The sequence below is a fragment of the Trichoderma reesei genome, assembly GCF_000167675.1.
Source record: "Trichoderma reesei QM6a unplaced genomic scaffold TRIREscaffold_12, whole genome shotgun sequence".
Lineage (NCBI taxonomy): Eukaryota > Fungi > Ascomycota > Sordariomycetes > Hypocreales > Hypocreaceae > Trichoderma > Trichoderma reesei.
Genome location: NW_006711159.1, coordinates 192240 through 208081, shown reverse-complemented (window position 1 = coordinate 208081; position 15842 = coordinate 192240). Strand labels below are relative to the sequence as shown.

The 15842-nt window shown below is 54.2% G+C and overlaps 2 protein-coding genes across 2 annotated transcripts; one reads left to right on the top strand and one right to left on the bottom strand.

The window, feature by feature from the left end:
- Positions 1–887: 887 nt before the first annotated feature.
- TRIREDRAFT_63772 (uncharacterized protein) lies at positions 888–2553 on the top strand (the record flags this gene model as incomplete). Its single annotated transcript, XM_006966314.1, has 2 exons — positions 888–1990; positions 2076–2553. 2 exons carry the CDS (start codon positions 888–890, stop codon positions 2551–2553), a joined length of 1581 nt encoding a protein of 526 aa, XP_006966376.1.
- Positions 2554–4466: 1913 nt separating this feature from the next.
- TRIREDRAFT_63354 (uncharacterized protein) lies at positions 4467–5604 on the bottom strand (the record flags this gene model as incomplete). Its single annotated transcript, XM_006966199.1, has 6 exons — positions 4467–4601; positions 4664–4708; positions 4773–4786; positions 4850–5263; positions 5363–5403; positions 5486–5604. The coding sequence occupies 6 exons, from the start codon at positions 5602–5604 to the stop codon at positions 4467–4469; spliced, it is 768 nt and encodes a 255-aa protein (XP_006966261.1).
- Between the last annotated feature and the right edge of the window lie 10238 nt (positions 5605–15842).

Below are 15842 nucleotides of genomic sequence, written 5' to 3'. Positions count from 1 at the left end.
CGGGTTCATGGGCCTTGACGCCTGCGGATGTGCTTTGAAACACGGGAGACTTGGGTGTGTTCATAGCAAACTGATCGAGGTATCATCTTTGTCTTTGCATGAGGTGACTCTGTCTGCGTGTGGCCTCGTAAACATACCTACCCAGAGGTAGGTAGTCTAAGGTATGAGACTTTCTATCACGCTCAGTTGTTGCTCTCAAACTGCGGTTGCGAGTCTGGTCCGAGACAGTGCGTAAATACAGTGTGATTTAATTAGCGCACCGTGCTTATGTCACTCCCTTTGGCCAATCGGATCGCCGACTGCAACCGCTAACAAGCAACGAACGCGCGCCGCGAAAAAAAGACCAATCGCAAGGGAAGGGCAAACGAACAGCGGCGGCAGCTGGATCGACAACTCTCGCGCGGCTCTGCATCTTCCTCTCCGACTTCAGCTCTCCAAATCCCCCAACCACGATCTTTAATCCTGATCAAAACCGAATTCTTACCCGTCAATCTACCTGTTTGTTTCTCTCACTTTTCAGTTTACAAATCCGGGGAAAGAGCGGAAAAAACGAGCTTGTCTGGCGGGGGAAGTGATTGCTTTGCTTTTGACAAAGGGAAGCGACGATATGCCTAGTCGCAGGTCGGGTCGCGCGGCGGCCAAGAAGGCTGCTGCAGCTCTTGGTACGTTGATTTTTACCTTTATTACCTATATGTCCTCCAAGGGCTTCGATAGACGGCCTCTTCCTGCCGCTTGGTGTGTCTGCGCGGTAGGGAAGGAATCTGGCTGCGCTGCTCTCAAAATGGGCCTACCTTCCTGGTTGTTTCCGAGTCTCTTCCACCATCGCACTTGGAACGAAACATCACGATCGACTCTTTGAATTGTTGAAGCAGACAAACATCACGGCAATGGACATCCAACGGAAGCTAACTTGCGGTCCCCCGCCTACAGGAAGCACGCCCAAGGGTTATGCCGACATCGAAGACGAGCCGATGCCTGACGTCGACGCGGGCGCGGGCGCGAACACTGCCGACGAAAAGGACGAGGACGTCGACGAGAACGAGGCCAGGGAAGAGGAGTCTGGTGACGATGGAGAAGGCGCGGACAACGACGATGACGGTGGTGAGGGCGACGAGGAGGAAGAGCACGACGAGTCAGAGGCTTCGGCCAAGGAGCCGACGCCGCCTCCGCAGCCCGTGATCCGCCGGAAGCGCCTGGGACGCCCGCCCAAGAACCGGCCGCCGGACTGGGACAACATGGTGACCGTCACCAAGGAGGAGGCCGACACGCCGCGCCGAAGAGGTCGCGGCGGCTGGAGGGGACGGGGTGGCCGCAAGGGAGGGCCGGCGGCGCCCAAGATGGAGCAGGTGATTGACGCCGAGGGAACCGTTGCCGACATTGTCGACGACGAATGCGTGCTGCCCGAGGACCCCGAAGGCGAGACCAAGGTGGATAAGATGGGCAACCTGAAGGGCGGGCGCGAATACCGCTGCCGGACGTTCAAGGTGCTGGGCCGAGGCAATCGGCTCTACATGCTGTCGACGGAGCCGGCGCGATGCGTCGGCTTCAGGGACAGCTACCTCTTCTTCACCAAGCACCGCAAGCTGTACAAGATCATTGTGGACGACGAGGAGAAGCGCGACATGATTGAGCGGGACATCATCCCCCACTCGTACAAGGGCCGGTCAATAGGAATCGTCACGGCCCGGTCGGTGTTCCGCGAGTTTGGAGCCCGGATCGTCGTGGGCGGCAAGCGCATCATTGACGACTACGCCGTGGCGCAGGCTCGCGCGGAGGGCGCGGTCGAGGGAGAGCTGGCGGACCCGGAGGATCGTTATGTGGTGGGAGAGCCGTACAACAAGAACCAGTACGTTGCGTGGCACGGCGCCAGCTCAGTGTATCACACCAACGCCCCTTCAGCGCCGGTGCCCACTGGCAAGGTCGAGTCGAAGAAGCGCAAGGTCAACGTCAACGACACCAACTGGATGCTGGAGCATGCGCGAGAGGCCAGGTATGTGAAAGGACACTTGATGCATCATGGATCGAAGAGAGAGAAAGAGAGAAAAGAAAAGAGAGAGGCTAATGTTGGTTTGCAGTGCTTTCAACGCGGGCATCAATGCTATCAGGAAGCTGAACAATGCCGGCGTCTACGACATTCACACAAACATCATGCAGTATCCGGCCGCGATGCAGCCAACACTCGCGCGCATCGAGCAAGTGGCGCCACAGGACGAAGAGGCCACCAGAGGCGATCCCAAGTTCCCCCCGGTTCCTCTCAAGATGGCCAGGAACTTTTGCGTCATGGACACGTACTTTGAGACGCCAGCGGCAGGCGGAGCGCTGTCGGCCAGCAAGAGGTCGGATCCGGCAGACTTTGTCGCGCAGTTCAACGGGCTGAGCGCCGTGTCGGATGAGATTAAGGATCTGCTGCCTCCGGAATGCCGCGAGGCTTTTGACAAGGCGCTGCAGAGAGAGGAGGAGTGGAGATCACGCTGGGGTCCCGAGGCAACACACATGTCGCGGAGGGATCCCATCATTGACAAGGCCATTGTTCCATACAATATGACTGGATAAGTGCCTTGGATCACGGGAGCGTTTACGGGGTTTTCCAAATCCAAGGCTGAATAATGTGCTTGGGACTCTTTCATTTTCGAAGGATGCCTCTGTTCTGGTTTGTTTTGTTTTTCTTCGTCTTGACTGCTTGTTCAGGACGGACGGATAGCCGGGTCCAAAGATGGCGTTGGGAGTACTATCACCGAGGCAGGCGGCGAGGCTGGTCAGGAGATTTCTCTAATACCATAGGATTATCTCACACACGTAGCTGAGGCTGAAGTGAGGATTGCTAGCTTGGGGGGTAGCCTTGATACGATTGATGATGGTCTTGTATGTTTCCTCGTCACTCGACTATGGCCCCTTGATTCCACATTCCAGTATTGCCTCTGCGTCTGCGTCTGCATGAGTAGTTGAGTGGCTGTAATTCAAGCGGTGACAAGTGTGGGAATTAGTATATGTGATATGAGTGAAGAGGGCGATTGGCTGGGTTGGTAAAGGGGCTGTGCGAGATGCGGGATGTCATGTGAAATGGCTGGATGAGTGGGTGAGGGAGTGATGATGAGGCCTCTCGGTTCGCTGTGTAGGGTTACAGATTGTATGTGATGGGACCTTGTGAACTAGTATCTCATAGTGAGGGGTGGAATGAATGGTTGTGTGTTGTTTTTGTTTGTCTCTCTGTATATATATTAGAGGTTGTCATGTCGCATCACATCTAGACTCGGTCACACTCTTTGAGCAAACGTTGCTGGTGGTGTATAGATCATTTACGTGCATTTATACTCGCCCACCAACAACAGTTCCTCCTTCACAATTCGATGATGGAAAGGCTTGCCATGTCTCACCACCACTTTTAGTTCTCCATTCGAAGCTCGAAACAACAAGTCTCTCTTCCCTCCCTCCCCCCCTTTGTCATACTCCAACTAGGTACTACACTGCACACACATACACACACACATACATATATACATACATACCACTCATACATACAGTTTGAAAACTCCCTCCATCACACAGAAGACAGGGCACACACAAAATACCAAAGATACAAGCAAAAAAAGCATCCCCATTATAGACTTCCCCTCAACGAGTGGGAAATATCGAGCGCGCGTTTGTAACAACCAGCCTCGTCCTATGAGACGGCATCTTCTTGCTGGTGCTACCCAACCTCCCCTTCATCTTCGTGCGTGACATCCTCCCATCCCCCCCCCCCCCCCCCCCCTTTAGTAGGGGTCATGCTGCACGGATTTGTGTGCTTGCACATACATACATACACTTGTTGCATATCTACCTGTTTTACCAAAGCCCCAGTCAGAAGACATCTTTAATAATAGTGAGGTCAATTCGGCTTCGTTTGGGTATAAAGGGCAAAGGGTTGAGTCTACCCTAAAACGACGGGTTCGAACTCTCTCAAGTCGGCCAATCTCATCATTGATAGCCAACTCCGACAGCCAAGGTAATGTAAACATGTAGGAAAAGTACACACGATGGGGACATCTAGACAGAGAGCAGCAGCTCAAGATCACTCTGATTTTCATATATATTCTTTATGGTTATGTCTCCACCTTGCATCTTCCAATAACCAAAACTAGCCCCCCCATCAGAAGACAAGACGATATATCTGCCATCTCTGTAAATAGCATACCTTATAGCAGAGCGATAAATGTAAAGTGAATAATGTGTCATGGCTGATTCTCTATCCCGCAACGCCATACACCTAAAAAGATTTAAAAACCCATGCGTAACCCTCCCCTCGATATCTAATCCCTCCAAATCTTCCCATGTTGTTAATTATATAATGTTTGATGATGGTGAAGAATTCTCCATCCCAGCCTGCTGTGCTTGAGAGATGGTAAATGACGAGAAATGTAAGTAAGGAGCGCCCCCCATTGCCAAGGAGCATGAAGCCATCGCCAGGCATCTCCCCGCCCGCCCCTTCATCTACGCCGGCCAAGTCGCTCCTCGTCGTCCTCTACCAACTCGTACGCGGGTCGAAACCCATCATCGCTGCCCTGTTTCTTCAGCCGCGGGTTCGGCAGCGTATCTTTTCTGCCTCCCAGGCTCGTGTATCCCTTTTCACGCTCGTCAGCCCCCCTCCCCTTCATTCTCACTCTGCGTGACGCATCCAACATACCTGATCATATAGAGGGCAATAAGGAAGCTCCAAATGCCGAGTAAACTGCATCATCACGTCAGTGACCAATTCAATGTAAAAGCATCCCACTATAGAGACAAAAACTCACAGCCCAAATCTCCGCTATTGCCAAATCGATTAGCACATTTCATAACCAAAGAAGACCCCTGGATGGCAAAAACTCACTGTAATGCCAGTCAATCACCGGATGTATCCGCATGAAGTCAGGCCACCCCTCGTCTGTCGGATCGAAATGCTTGAGCTTCTCGCCGTGCGGATCCGTCCGCCGCGTCCCCACGAAAATGGCCCGCACGCTCGGGTTCTGCGCCTTGAACACCTCCAGCCCCTTCTTCATCGGCAGCATGAAGCGGCTGACGTCGAGGTGGTAGTCGGCGCTGCTCGCCTCGACAAAGTCGTCCACCTCGGCAAACGGATCCGTGGACACAATGTAGACGGCGCGCAGCTTCTCGGGGAAGGGCGGCAGGTGGGAGGAGGAGGAGGAGGAGGATGGTCCGTTGGGGGCGGTTGCGCCGAGGGCGGGTTTCGGGGCCGAGTATCGGCGGGCGAAGCATGCGAGCAGCACGATGAGCATGACGAGGCCTGTATTTCAACCACAATTAGCAATTGTCTCGTTGAACCCCTCGGGAGGGGGGCATAAAAAGTTGTGCTCGGATCAGGTCGGCTCAAGCATCAACGTACAGTCTTTGCCGCCGTTGTATGATATAGAGAGCTCCTCCGGCCTGTGTTCAGATATCCCAAGTCAGCCCACCATGCAACCCTCGCCAGAGCGCATCCTGCGCATATAAACAACAAGAAACACACCGATATCTCTCCAGCGCCTCCTCCACGACACGCACCGACACGCGCGCCTGCTCCTGCGCCCTCCGCAGCAGCGCTGTCGCCGGCTCCTCCGCCAGAAAGGCGTCCACCTTGGCCCTCATGGCGACGCACGCATCGTACAGCGAGCCGTATGCCGGGCCGGACTCGCGCTTGTGGGTGTGATGGAGAATGGAAGGAAGAATGTGCTTGTCGTGGTTCTTGTTGCTGTGGTGGTGGTGGTTGTTGCCCTCGGTCGAGAGGCCGTTGACGCTGGCCATGACGGCGATGGAGGGAGCGGGAACTGCGTGCATTCGAGGCTCGTCGACGGATATCGTCATTGTCTGAGTGGAGGTTTTGGCTCGGCTTAGTTGGTTATTATGAGGGCGTCAGGCGGGACACGGGCATGCTGCGAATGATGGAGCAGAAGAGGAGGAGGAGGAGAGTAAGAGCATAAAAAGAAAGAAAAGAAGGACGTGCGGCTGCGTATTCCTTTGGCTGCGCAGATCCGAGGCTCTAGTTGTTGTGGTATTGATCTATCCGATCAAGTCAAAAGGCGTTGTTGCAAGCGAACAATACAGTACCTACCTTAGTAGGCCAACGGAGCCGCAATCCGCATGTCAGCGCTTGCACTTGCACTTGCACTTGCACATGCCGAGCCCCGGCCGGCCAAATCTGGCCCTTTTGCGCAACCCCTCCAGAAAAAGACTCTTTGACAGGCCCAGCAAAAAGCTCGACTCTTGACACTACGAACTGGACGGAAGATTCTACGCTGCTTCTATTCCGCTTGCTGGTGCTTTCCCCCCCTTCCACCTTGGTTGGATGTATTGAGACTGCTTTTTTTGCTTGTGTCTGACGGGCTTGTCTGGTGATAAAGATAGATGGCCTGAGCGAGCGAGTATTACCTGTGATGGATTCGAAGGGGATTGGGGGCAGAATCCTCACGGCCATTCACATTCCCCATCAGCCATTCTTCTTCCTTCATCCTTCAGACATGCCCGGAAGCACGCGCAGCTTTACTCGAGACCAACAACACTGCCCGTCAATGTCCTCTCCATTGGTCAGCCCAAAAGCATCCCGCCAGACATGCTCTGATACTCCGCCAATAAAGGCCACTGCAGTGTCACCGAACAAAACAACCTTCGAGCGCAGGCTGCGTCTTGAACACGGACAAAGGCCGGCCATCGCTAACGACAGAAGATGATATCGCTCGGTGCGCACAACGCAGGACGACGTCTCTAGTCTTGCAGAATAACCTTTCCCATTGGACCCAGCAACGAGCGAGGCAACCGAGAGGCATCAATGGTCTTGCAGCGTCATACACACACACAGAGAGAGAGAGAGACATGTTGGACGGCTCTGGGCATAGATGCGTATGCGTATGCGTATGCGTGGGCTGGGGCTGGGTTGGGACGCAATGAGCTCAGCCAGAATGTCATCTCGGCTTCGATCTGGGCCTTCATCCCTTTGACGTCGGCTTTTGTGACTTTGGGTACCATTTCGACTGCTGTTTTTGCGGCTTCCCCCGGGATAGGCCTGTTCAAGAACTCAAGCACACTGCGTAAACACCAACAGTGAGGCATCGCGGTGTACAAGAGCCCGTCCACCGCCCGTAGGCACCATCAAAAACACCCTAGCAGGTGTTCACCAGCCTCGTCCGTTTCATGTGATGCTCACTCACCCAAAACATGCCCACTCACTCTCTCTCTTGCTTCTCTACAAGCATTCGTACACCGTAGTTATAACAGTACCTAAGGCAGCTTCAGGAGCAACCACCAAGCAGCGACTCCCAACCCTCACCAGCTGGCGTCATACTGGATCCACGAGTATTATAGCAGCCTCTTTTTGCAACACGGACAAGCTAGAGGCATCTTCTTTTCACACACACACACATACACACACACATATCCTTCCCCCCCCCCCCCCCTCACTTTTCGCATTCATGGCACCAGGCGGATACAGTAAGGTTGCCGCGTTCCTGGGCAGCCGAGAGGAAGTGAGAGGAGCCCAACAAAAGAGAGAGAAAAAGAAAAAGAAAAAAAAAAAAAAAAAAAAGAGAGAGAGAGAGAGAGAGAGAGAGAGAGAGAGAGACCCCGTCCAAGGAAAAGCAACTAGTGATGCAGTCGTATGTGGCTTTTGCCTGTGATAAGACCTGCAGTTGACTTGCATGACTGCCTATGTACATACTCCCTCCCCTCTTCTAAGAGCAGGGATCAGGGAGGAGAAGGAGGTAAAATAGAAAAGGGAAAGGAAGCGAAAAAAGAACAAGATAAAATCTGCAACGCAAGAAAAGAAAAAAAAGAAGAAAAAGAAAAAATAAGGAAAAAAGAAAAAAAAAAAAAGAGGCTCCCCCGACTTGCAGCCTGTCGATAGACTCATGCACCCGGGGTTGCTTCATCGTGAGAAATCACGCAGTTTCCCCCCTCTCCCCTCTTTCATTGCCCGAATCATTGGTTCGTTTCCCCCACGCTGCTGACGAGGGGGAAGCCCTGCCTGCAGAATCTTCGTTCCTTTGCTATTTTTTCTTTCCTTTTTCCTCTCTAGCTGCATGTTTCACGAGAGGGGGAGGCTTCGTACGTACAGGATGAGATCGGGGGGGTTAGTATTAGCCAAAGAACCGAGCCTCCCTTGCTTCCTTTCGGGCCTGATCTCGGGTATGCTGCTCGATTATGTCACAGACATCGTTGCTCCTGTCAATCTTCCTCGCCTCTCCTTCGACTTGCTTCCAGCAGCGACGTGATTGTCATCCTATTTCCATACACTCACGCATCAGGATGATGATGATGAGGATCCAGTTGCTGCCAAGGCATAACATCCACTCATACCGAAAATGGTCCAAGACAACATAATAATATCTCTCGTAAGCGTTCGATCCCAGGCATCAACCAGCTGCTTTACCCGCTTGATTGGTCACCCCCTTCTTCCCCCTCACCTCCCTCCACACGCACGCCGGACATTGTGCGCGTCACAGGCGAAGTGATCATTGTTCTGCGTCGCGGAACCCTTTCTTTGCCTTGCACCGCCCGGGGTCCACCGCAAACGGGTGGAAGAAGATGATGGAAGAAGGCGAAAAAAAAAAAACTGAACAAGCTTCGGGTCCCTCCGTGGTTCCACGCTTAGTACAACACTGAAGATCCTGTTCAGTAACTCGTACGAACTCGTACGAGATCACTTTGGGTGAGTTGCGAGGCGACGGCCGGTGCGGGCTTGAACCTGCTTGGGCCAGAGATCGGCTCCCTCGGCGGATACCCCCGGAGGCCGGAGGAGGTGGGGAGATGCAACGAAAAAAAAGAGGCGTGACCAACTTGCGTCCAAACCAAGCCAAGCTCATCTGCATTGCTTGCACTGGAGAGGCCAGAGGATGTTGTCAGCCCAGCCAGCCAGCCAGCCAGCCATCACATCGGCATGCCGGGGTCGAGCGAGCCCTCCCTGAGCCCGTGGGCGCCAATCACAACGCGCACAACCCATTCACATCAACTCGAGGGGCCGCCGACGTACGACAAGCACCCAGCATTGCCTGTAGGCGACGCCGAAGCACCAGAGAGAGAGAAGAAAAGCCGACGAAATCCTCCCTCCCTTGGAATGCTCGTTGTATCCCCCGCCGGTCCAGGTCGACCCCGTCAAACCGGACAGCCAAGTCATCTGCTGCTCGACTTCCCACGACTTTTTGCGGTATTGGGCGTGGCGTCTGCACTCGGCCGTGACTGGTGTCGATGACTCGTCCAGTGTTCAACGCAGAGCTGACCACACCGTGATCATCACAACTGTCTGCTCCATTGCCTGGATGATACAAATGTATGACTCTTTTCGTTGCGTGTACACGTACGAGTATGTACCAGGTTCAGGCTGCCTAAACTCTGCCTGCTGACGAAGCGGTGGCAATGTCTCGCAAGATGGAGTTGAGCACATCCTTGCTGGCGTTGCACTTTGCAGGGACTTGGTGAACCTGCATCAAAGCACGGCGGACAGTATCAGGTACAGTGTTCGGTGTTGGCCACTCTCAAGCAATGCGATCACCCACTCACTCCAGCAGCCTTGCGGAGCACATCTCTCCTCGATCGCAGGTCGATCGACGAGATGCCCGTTCGCTAGGCACCGATTAACATTGTCCAGGGTAGTAAAACAGGCTTTTTGGCTTCACAGCCTCGCATCGACCAGGTCACTTGCGAAAACAGTGACTTACTGTATGTACGAGTGGTCGCGAGCCATCAATAGTCTTTGGCCAGTTCGGGCAACAGTTCTATGTAGCATGGCGGCGCTACCGTAAGAATTACGTCGACGTAGTACTTTGCTATAAGTGGTAGCATTAGGTCGTGTTTGGCAGCGTCAACGTACACGTCTGCCATCCCGAGTCTATACGCAAACAGTTCAGAGGCGTCCAAGGCTTCAATGTTGGGCAGGCGTCCGTCGAGAGCGTAACGGCAGCACTCCACATGCACGTTTCTGTAGGCGGTCCTTGAAGGGGGGCTCTTTTCCATCATAGACTCAGCTTGGTAAGCTGTCCGGTAACACTTATAGAAGAAATATTGTATAAGCCACCGCCGGACAAGCGCAGTCATAAGCACGACGATGGATTATTTTGGGACGGCCAGGACCCTGAAGCTGGGGCTGAGAGTCGATTACCATGGGGAATGATCGTCGTCGTCATCCGTATCGTATCGGGATAGGCTTGGCGTGTCCTCTCCTCCCTCCTGGCGGCGCAATCGAGTGCAACAAGGAGGACGACTTGTCTGTAGCAACACCAATGCGAGAGGCCTGCCCTGTAGGTACTGTACCTGTACCGAGGTCAGAAGTTGTGCTTAGCAAAGGCAAACCGGGACCTCGGTCGATATCGCACTACGAGACTGATGAGGGACTCATCTCAGCTGTACGGCTGAAGCCCTCACCAGTCTTGAATGCAGGCATGTACCCGGTCTCAAATCGTACTTGTATACGTACGATACACATACGCGCGCGCACCCAGGGGTCCACCCAGACACATTGGCACGAACTGTTGGAAGCAGACTGGCCAACCGGCGCGTGATGGTTTGCAGGTCGATTTTCCTGCCCAACCATCGGCATGCCAGACTCTTGCATGAGCTCGAGAAAGGCACGGAAGCAGGCTGGGCAGATATCCTGCACCACTGCTCTAGCATGGCGCCTGTCAACCTGTGTGAAGCTCGTACTCGATAGTGTAGATACTGTGAGCCACGGTGTTGGGAGCCGTGCGTGCGGTACTCGTACGGCGCACGATAGCAACTTATACAGACTTCGTACGAGTACATACAGTATGTACAGGTGACCACGACAGAAACGAGACGGGCTGATCTGTACCCAAGCTGTCCCCAGGAGGCATGGGACTGGTATAGCCGGCCCAGGCCATCGCAAGAGCTCAAGAACGACGTCCTGGATTGAAGGCCGATAGTTGTTTGTCGGATTTGAAGCAGGGAACAATGGTCCCAAAGGCTGCAAGCAGAGATCACGGTACTCCGTACTCGTAGGTATTGTAACGCCAGGGCGTTTGGGTAACAGCCTGACCGCCATGTCCAAGTCCACACGCGATCTGAACGGAGTTCGGCGAACGGGGTTCAGCGTCATTAGTCGTCGACCTGCGAAATCGCCAATCCTGCCGTGTTGATTGGGCATCTGACCCAGCGCTTCTGGATCAAGTCAGCCCGCATAGAGCACAGGAGAAACAATAACAAACCACACATAGAGAAAAGGGCGTCGAGACGTTAGGAGAAGCTGAAACTGGGTCGACGCATTCAATGAAATTGGATTTCGAGGTGAGAACGTGCCCTTGCAAGGGTCGATTCACCAGTGCTAGCAACGGAGGTAGTTGGGCAGGTCTTCAAGTACTTCATCAGGTACCGGCATCTGCACTCCCTGCTTCTGCTTCCCGTGATCTCCTATTCTTATCGCTCGGCTGGGAGGAGGAGAAATTCGCAGGCTGGAAACGAGCACTCTGGCAGGTTGATTGATGTCAGCCCAGGCCAAGTGGCAGATCTTTTCTCGGTCCAAGTGCTGGGCAGCTTCTGAGACGGTGTCAGTGACTTTCCGGTCCTCTCCTGTGCACCGACAAGGACAGGAGCCATCAATACGATACCGCCTTGTGCTAGCTGTCCGCGCCGTCGTAGCTCAAACGGCGACAAGGTCGTGGAGCCCGTCTAAAATTGGAGTAATCTCCAGGGTCAGGATCCGCCCTCCGACTTTCTCTTGTTGAAACCCACGGCTCTGGGACCTCGTCGGCGGATGCTTGTGTTACGGTCAAGGATCAAAACACGGCGCCAGAATCTTTGTCCTTGACAGCGTTCCATTTCCCACGCCTTTATTTCGTATGCGTAGTCTGTGCAATGCGAAACGCGCGCAGAGATAATGAAGGGCCACGCACAAAGTGAACGTGCCCATGCTTCGCAGCCACCTCTTCTGGCACATCCTTCTCTGTCCCAGCAAGTCGCGCTGGGACGGCTCTAGCACATTGGCAGCAGACAGGGACAGTTGATTTGAAGAATTGATTCTGCTTCGTAGGCACTCCGTAATACTCGTCCGAGTACGCAGAACAGAATGCTGAAAGCAGCGACAACTGCCTGCAGGTTTTGCGGGGGTAAATAATCAATCTGCCAGCCTCCCATGGAACAAGATGCTGCTCGCTTCGCACAGCACGGTGGACTGGCCTGTCGGTCGTCATGTGTTCGGAGAAAAACACTTCTTGTCCTCGTACGTAGGCACGCATACATGCTGTAGGTATGTATCTATGTGCTAGTGGACTAGTAGCAGGAAAATAACGAGGCGTGCATCAAGAGTCGGCAAAGCGCTCACCAGTAGTAGTACTCCGTAGTCGCAGTTCGCCTCGTGAGCTGTGAAAAACAGACATTCAGTATTACATAGTACTAGCCGGCCGATTCTCCTTTCGCCTCCTCCGGCCGTCGGCCGTAAAAGCCGGAGCCAAAGCGCGAATCGCGCGTCTGTTGGAAATCCCATCACCTCGACAGCGGACAGCGCCCTGTTCGTTGTCCAGTTGACTCACAGCGTACGACGAGCTGCTCAATCATGATTGACGGATAGGACAGCATTGCAGAAAGGACAGAAATTGCCTTGCCACTGGTTGTCTGGCTGCATATGGCCCACCACCTCAGAATGTTGATAGGCGACGCGTCTTTGTCTCTTTGCAAAAGCGCTGAAGGGCTGCCTACAGTACTTGTGCTCGTACTCGGATGTGTACTCGTACAATGCAAGTCGACTCTGTACCTGGCAAATGAACCTGGTGCTTGTCCAGGGCAGGAGGAAGCGTACGAGCTGATCGGCCTTTGACCTCGCACATCGCAGGAAAATAGACTTGTCGTTTTTTGGTGGGCATCTGAGGGATTTCTCTCCGCATTCTCCATCACCTAAAACCGTGGCGGATTTTTTTTTCCCTATTTTTTTTTCTTTTTCCCGTTTTCTTTTTATGCGCTAGCCCGGCGAAACGGGTAAGATGAAGACTCTGCGATCAGGCGTGCATTGTACAGGATTGTTGATGTGGCAGAAGTACAGTACAAACCCCCCTTGCAAATGCGCCGCTGATTGAATCAAGCAAGGGATGGGACCAAACAATCGAGGCGGTTGCCGGTGAACTAATCTGACTGGACCACTCATGAGACGCTGCGGCGAGAGCCTTCACTACTCGTGCCTATGTTGTTTGTGGCCTTGCTCTGTCCTGGGCTGTGAGTACAAGGTTAGCAAAGCGGTGGACCAATTTTGATTCAATAAGTCTCTCCAAGTGAGGTACCTAATGAGCGCCCCTGTGGAAGGAGAGCAAGCAGCAACTTGGACGTCGCTCTGCAAGATGGCCAATACCAGAACTACAACGGGCTCTTCTTCGGGCCACCCAAGGAATCCAAAGTGTCGATCAGGGCTTGGACTGCCTCGGCGAGGGTGCAGCACCGCCACGAGAGAAGCACTGCAGTGTCGACGAGACGGACTGGACCACACCAGAGACTTCTCACACGAAAGACGCCGCGCCGGCGCCGATTCCCACTTGAGAATGCAGGGTCTTTGGACCTTATCCAGATGAACATTTGCTGGCGCTATTACCAATACCACTGTGTTTGTGCAGGGAACAACGCTGCTCCGGCAAAGCGCGATGCGACTGCTTGGTGTGATCCGGTGGTAGCTCGAGAAGAGAAGCAAGGCGCCTAGAAGGGTTCGCTCCGTGACTCGCAGATAGGACACCTCGTTCGAGAACGGACAGGGCCCCGTGCCAGGGACTTGGCGGATTGGTGGACCCGGCCCATTCCCTTTTGACAAGATTGTGCAGTGAGTGACGACGGCTTTGTTGGAGACGGTGCTGAGGACGTCTGTTCCAGGCACGCCTTGGGTCGCCCGTTCCGGCCACCCCTTCAATTTTGCTTTGCGTCACATCCCATCAGACGACCGGCCAAGTCGCCAAAGATGCCTGCATGTGAGTCGTCATTCCGACCCCAGAAGGGCGAGTGAGTGAGCAAGCATCTGCCAAAGTGCAGTCACCAGAGCTCGCACGGGCTTTTGGTCGAGTCTTACCCGTACGATACACACACAGACGCACACACACGAGAAGCTCGGAAGTCGAAGCTCAAACATCGGCTCTGGTTCTTGTCACGAGAGTGATTGAACCAAGTGAGGGCGTCTCGTCTGATGGGGCCGTTGTGCTAGCCTGGGTGTTGAATAGGGGCAGAAACGCAGATAGAAAAAATTGAACAGAGAAAGGGCAGCTAATAGCGGAGGAAGAAAAAAAAAACGAAAAAAATCATCGTGCCACAGTTGCTCAAGTTCAATCGGTCGCAGCTTCCAACAAGAATCAAGTCGAGCTCCAGCCGTCCCGGACAGGCAGGCACTACCAGCCAGCGTCTGGTGGCAATGGCACTGCGTTGACGCCCCTCGTGTGCCGGAAACAGCCCACCTCACCACAGAAGAACCTGAAAGAGGCTTCAGGCGGGACTTCAGGTTGTTGAGCCGGAGGTACCAGAAGTTCTCCCAGTGCAAGCAAAGAGAACCCCAACCCTCCCCAGCCATCTGCCTGCAGTAGGGGCACGAGTCTGGAGTACGAGTATGTACTTTTGCCGGTACTTCGAACAGGGCATGTCATGGGGGTGCGCCGCCCTACAACTGAATGTGCGGAATGAACGTCCAAGGCGTCTCATGCGAAGTCTCTTGTACTCTTACACGTCCTTCCAGGTAGTGACCGGAATCCTTGGGTGCATGGCTCGCACTGGCGGTACGCACAAGTGACCTGGGCGAGGAGGCGAGGCACGCTGATGTATTTGCGGAGCAGCCCGTGTCCAATCAGGCGGCGCTCAATTTCTTCTGGCGCCCCCCTTGAGTGCAAAATTATCCAGAACCGCCCCATCCCCCATTTGACGCCAGGATGTGGAGAAGGGGTCCGGCGGGCAAGTACCGTCCCAGCCCCTTCTGCGCCCCGGGGTACCTGCCCGACCTTTTGTGGCAGTCCAGCCTGCGACCCCCATTCCGCTACTCCGTTGAGTCTTAGTTGTCCCGTCAGTGGCTCTGCGAGGGCCCCACCAGCTCCGGGGCAAAAAAGAGCGAGAAAAATAAAAATAAAGAAAACGAAAAAGAAAAAAGGAAGGAGAAAGACCGACACGACGCAATGCAAGTGCTGTAGTTGTACAACCGAAGTCACTCGTATCGGAGAGTACCTAGGTACCTAGTAGCATTAATACCTGCAACGTAGGTACTTTCACCGGAGCGTCGCCTAGGTATAAACACGCCATGATGCTTTATATGCTAAGGTACCTTAGAAGGCAAGTCGAGCAAGTCCTGCATCTGCTGTCTGCCACGCCCAAATGCCATGCGCTGGTACCTGTGGCCACGATGCGGTAAAGATGGAAAGCACGTTGGGCGGACTAGCACTGGCAGAAGCAAGCGGCAGAAAAGGACTCGGGGAGCCAGAGACCAAAAAAAGCCGCTGGTCCCAGGCGTGCATGGCGCGGAGCCCACTAAATACCGGCTTGGTACGAGTGCTGGAGCGGTACCCGCGCTGGTACCAGCCCCAGCCCAGCCCAGCAGGTTCCATGTTCCATGTTCCATGTTCCTGCCACCTGCCACTCCCACCCAGCCGCCTAGCACATGGCCAGCGCCCAGTAATAGTGGCTACCACCTACCACCTAGCGCCGGCTGCTCTCTGCTACCCACTGCCCGTCCACTGTCCTGCCCACTGTCCACTCACTGCCCACCGTCCACACTCGCTCGCTGTGTCCCACCGCCCATGCCTTCCATCCTTGCCCACTGCATGCCTTGCCCATGCCATGCCATGCCATACCAGGCCAGGCCAGGCCATGCCCTAACGACGCCTGTGCCGCCCGTAGCCTTCATCATCTCGAGCCCGCGCTCCTGTTTCTGCTTTCTGCTT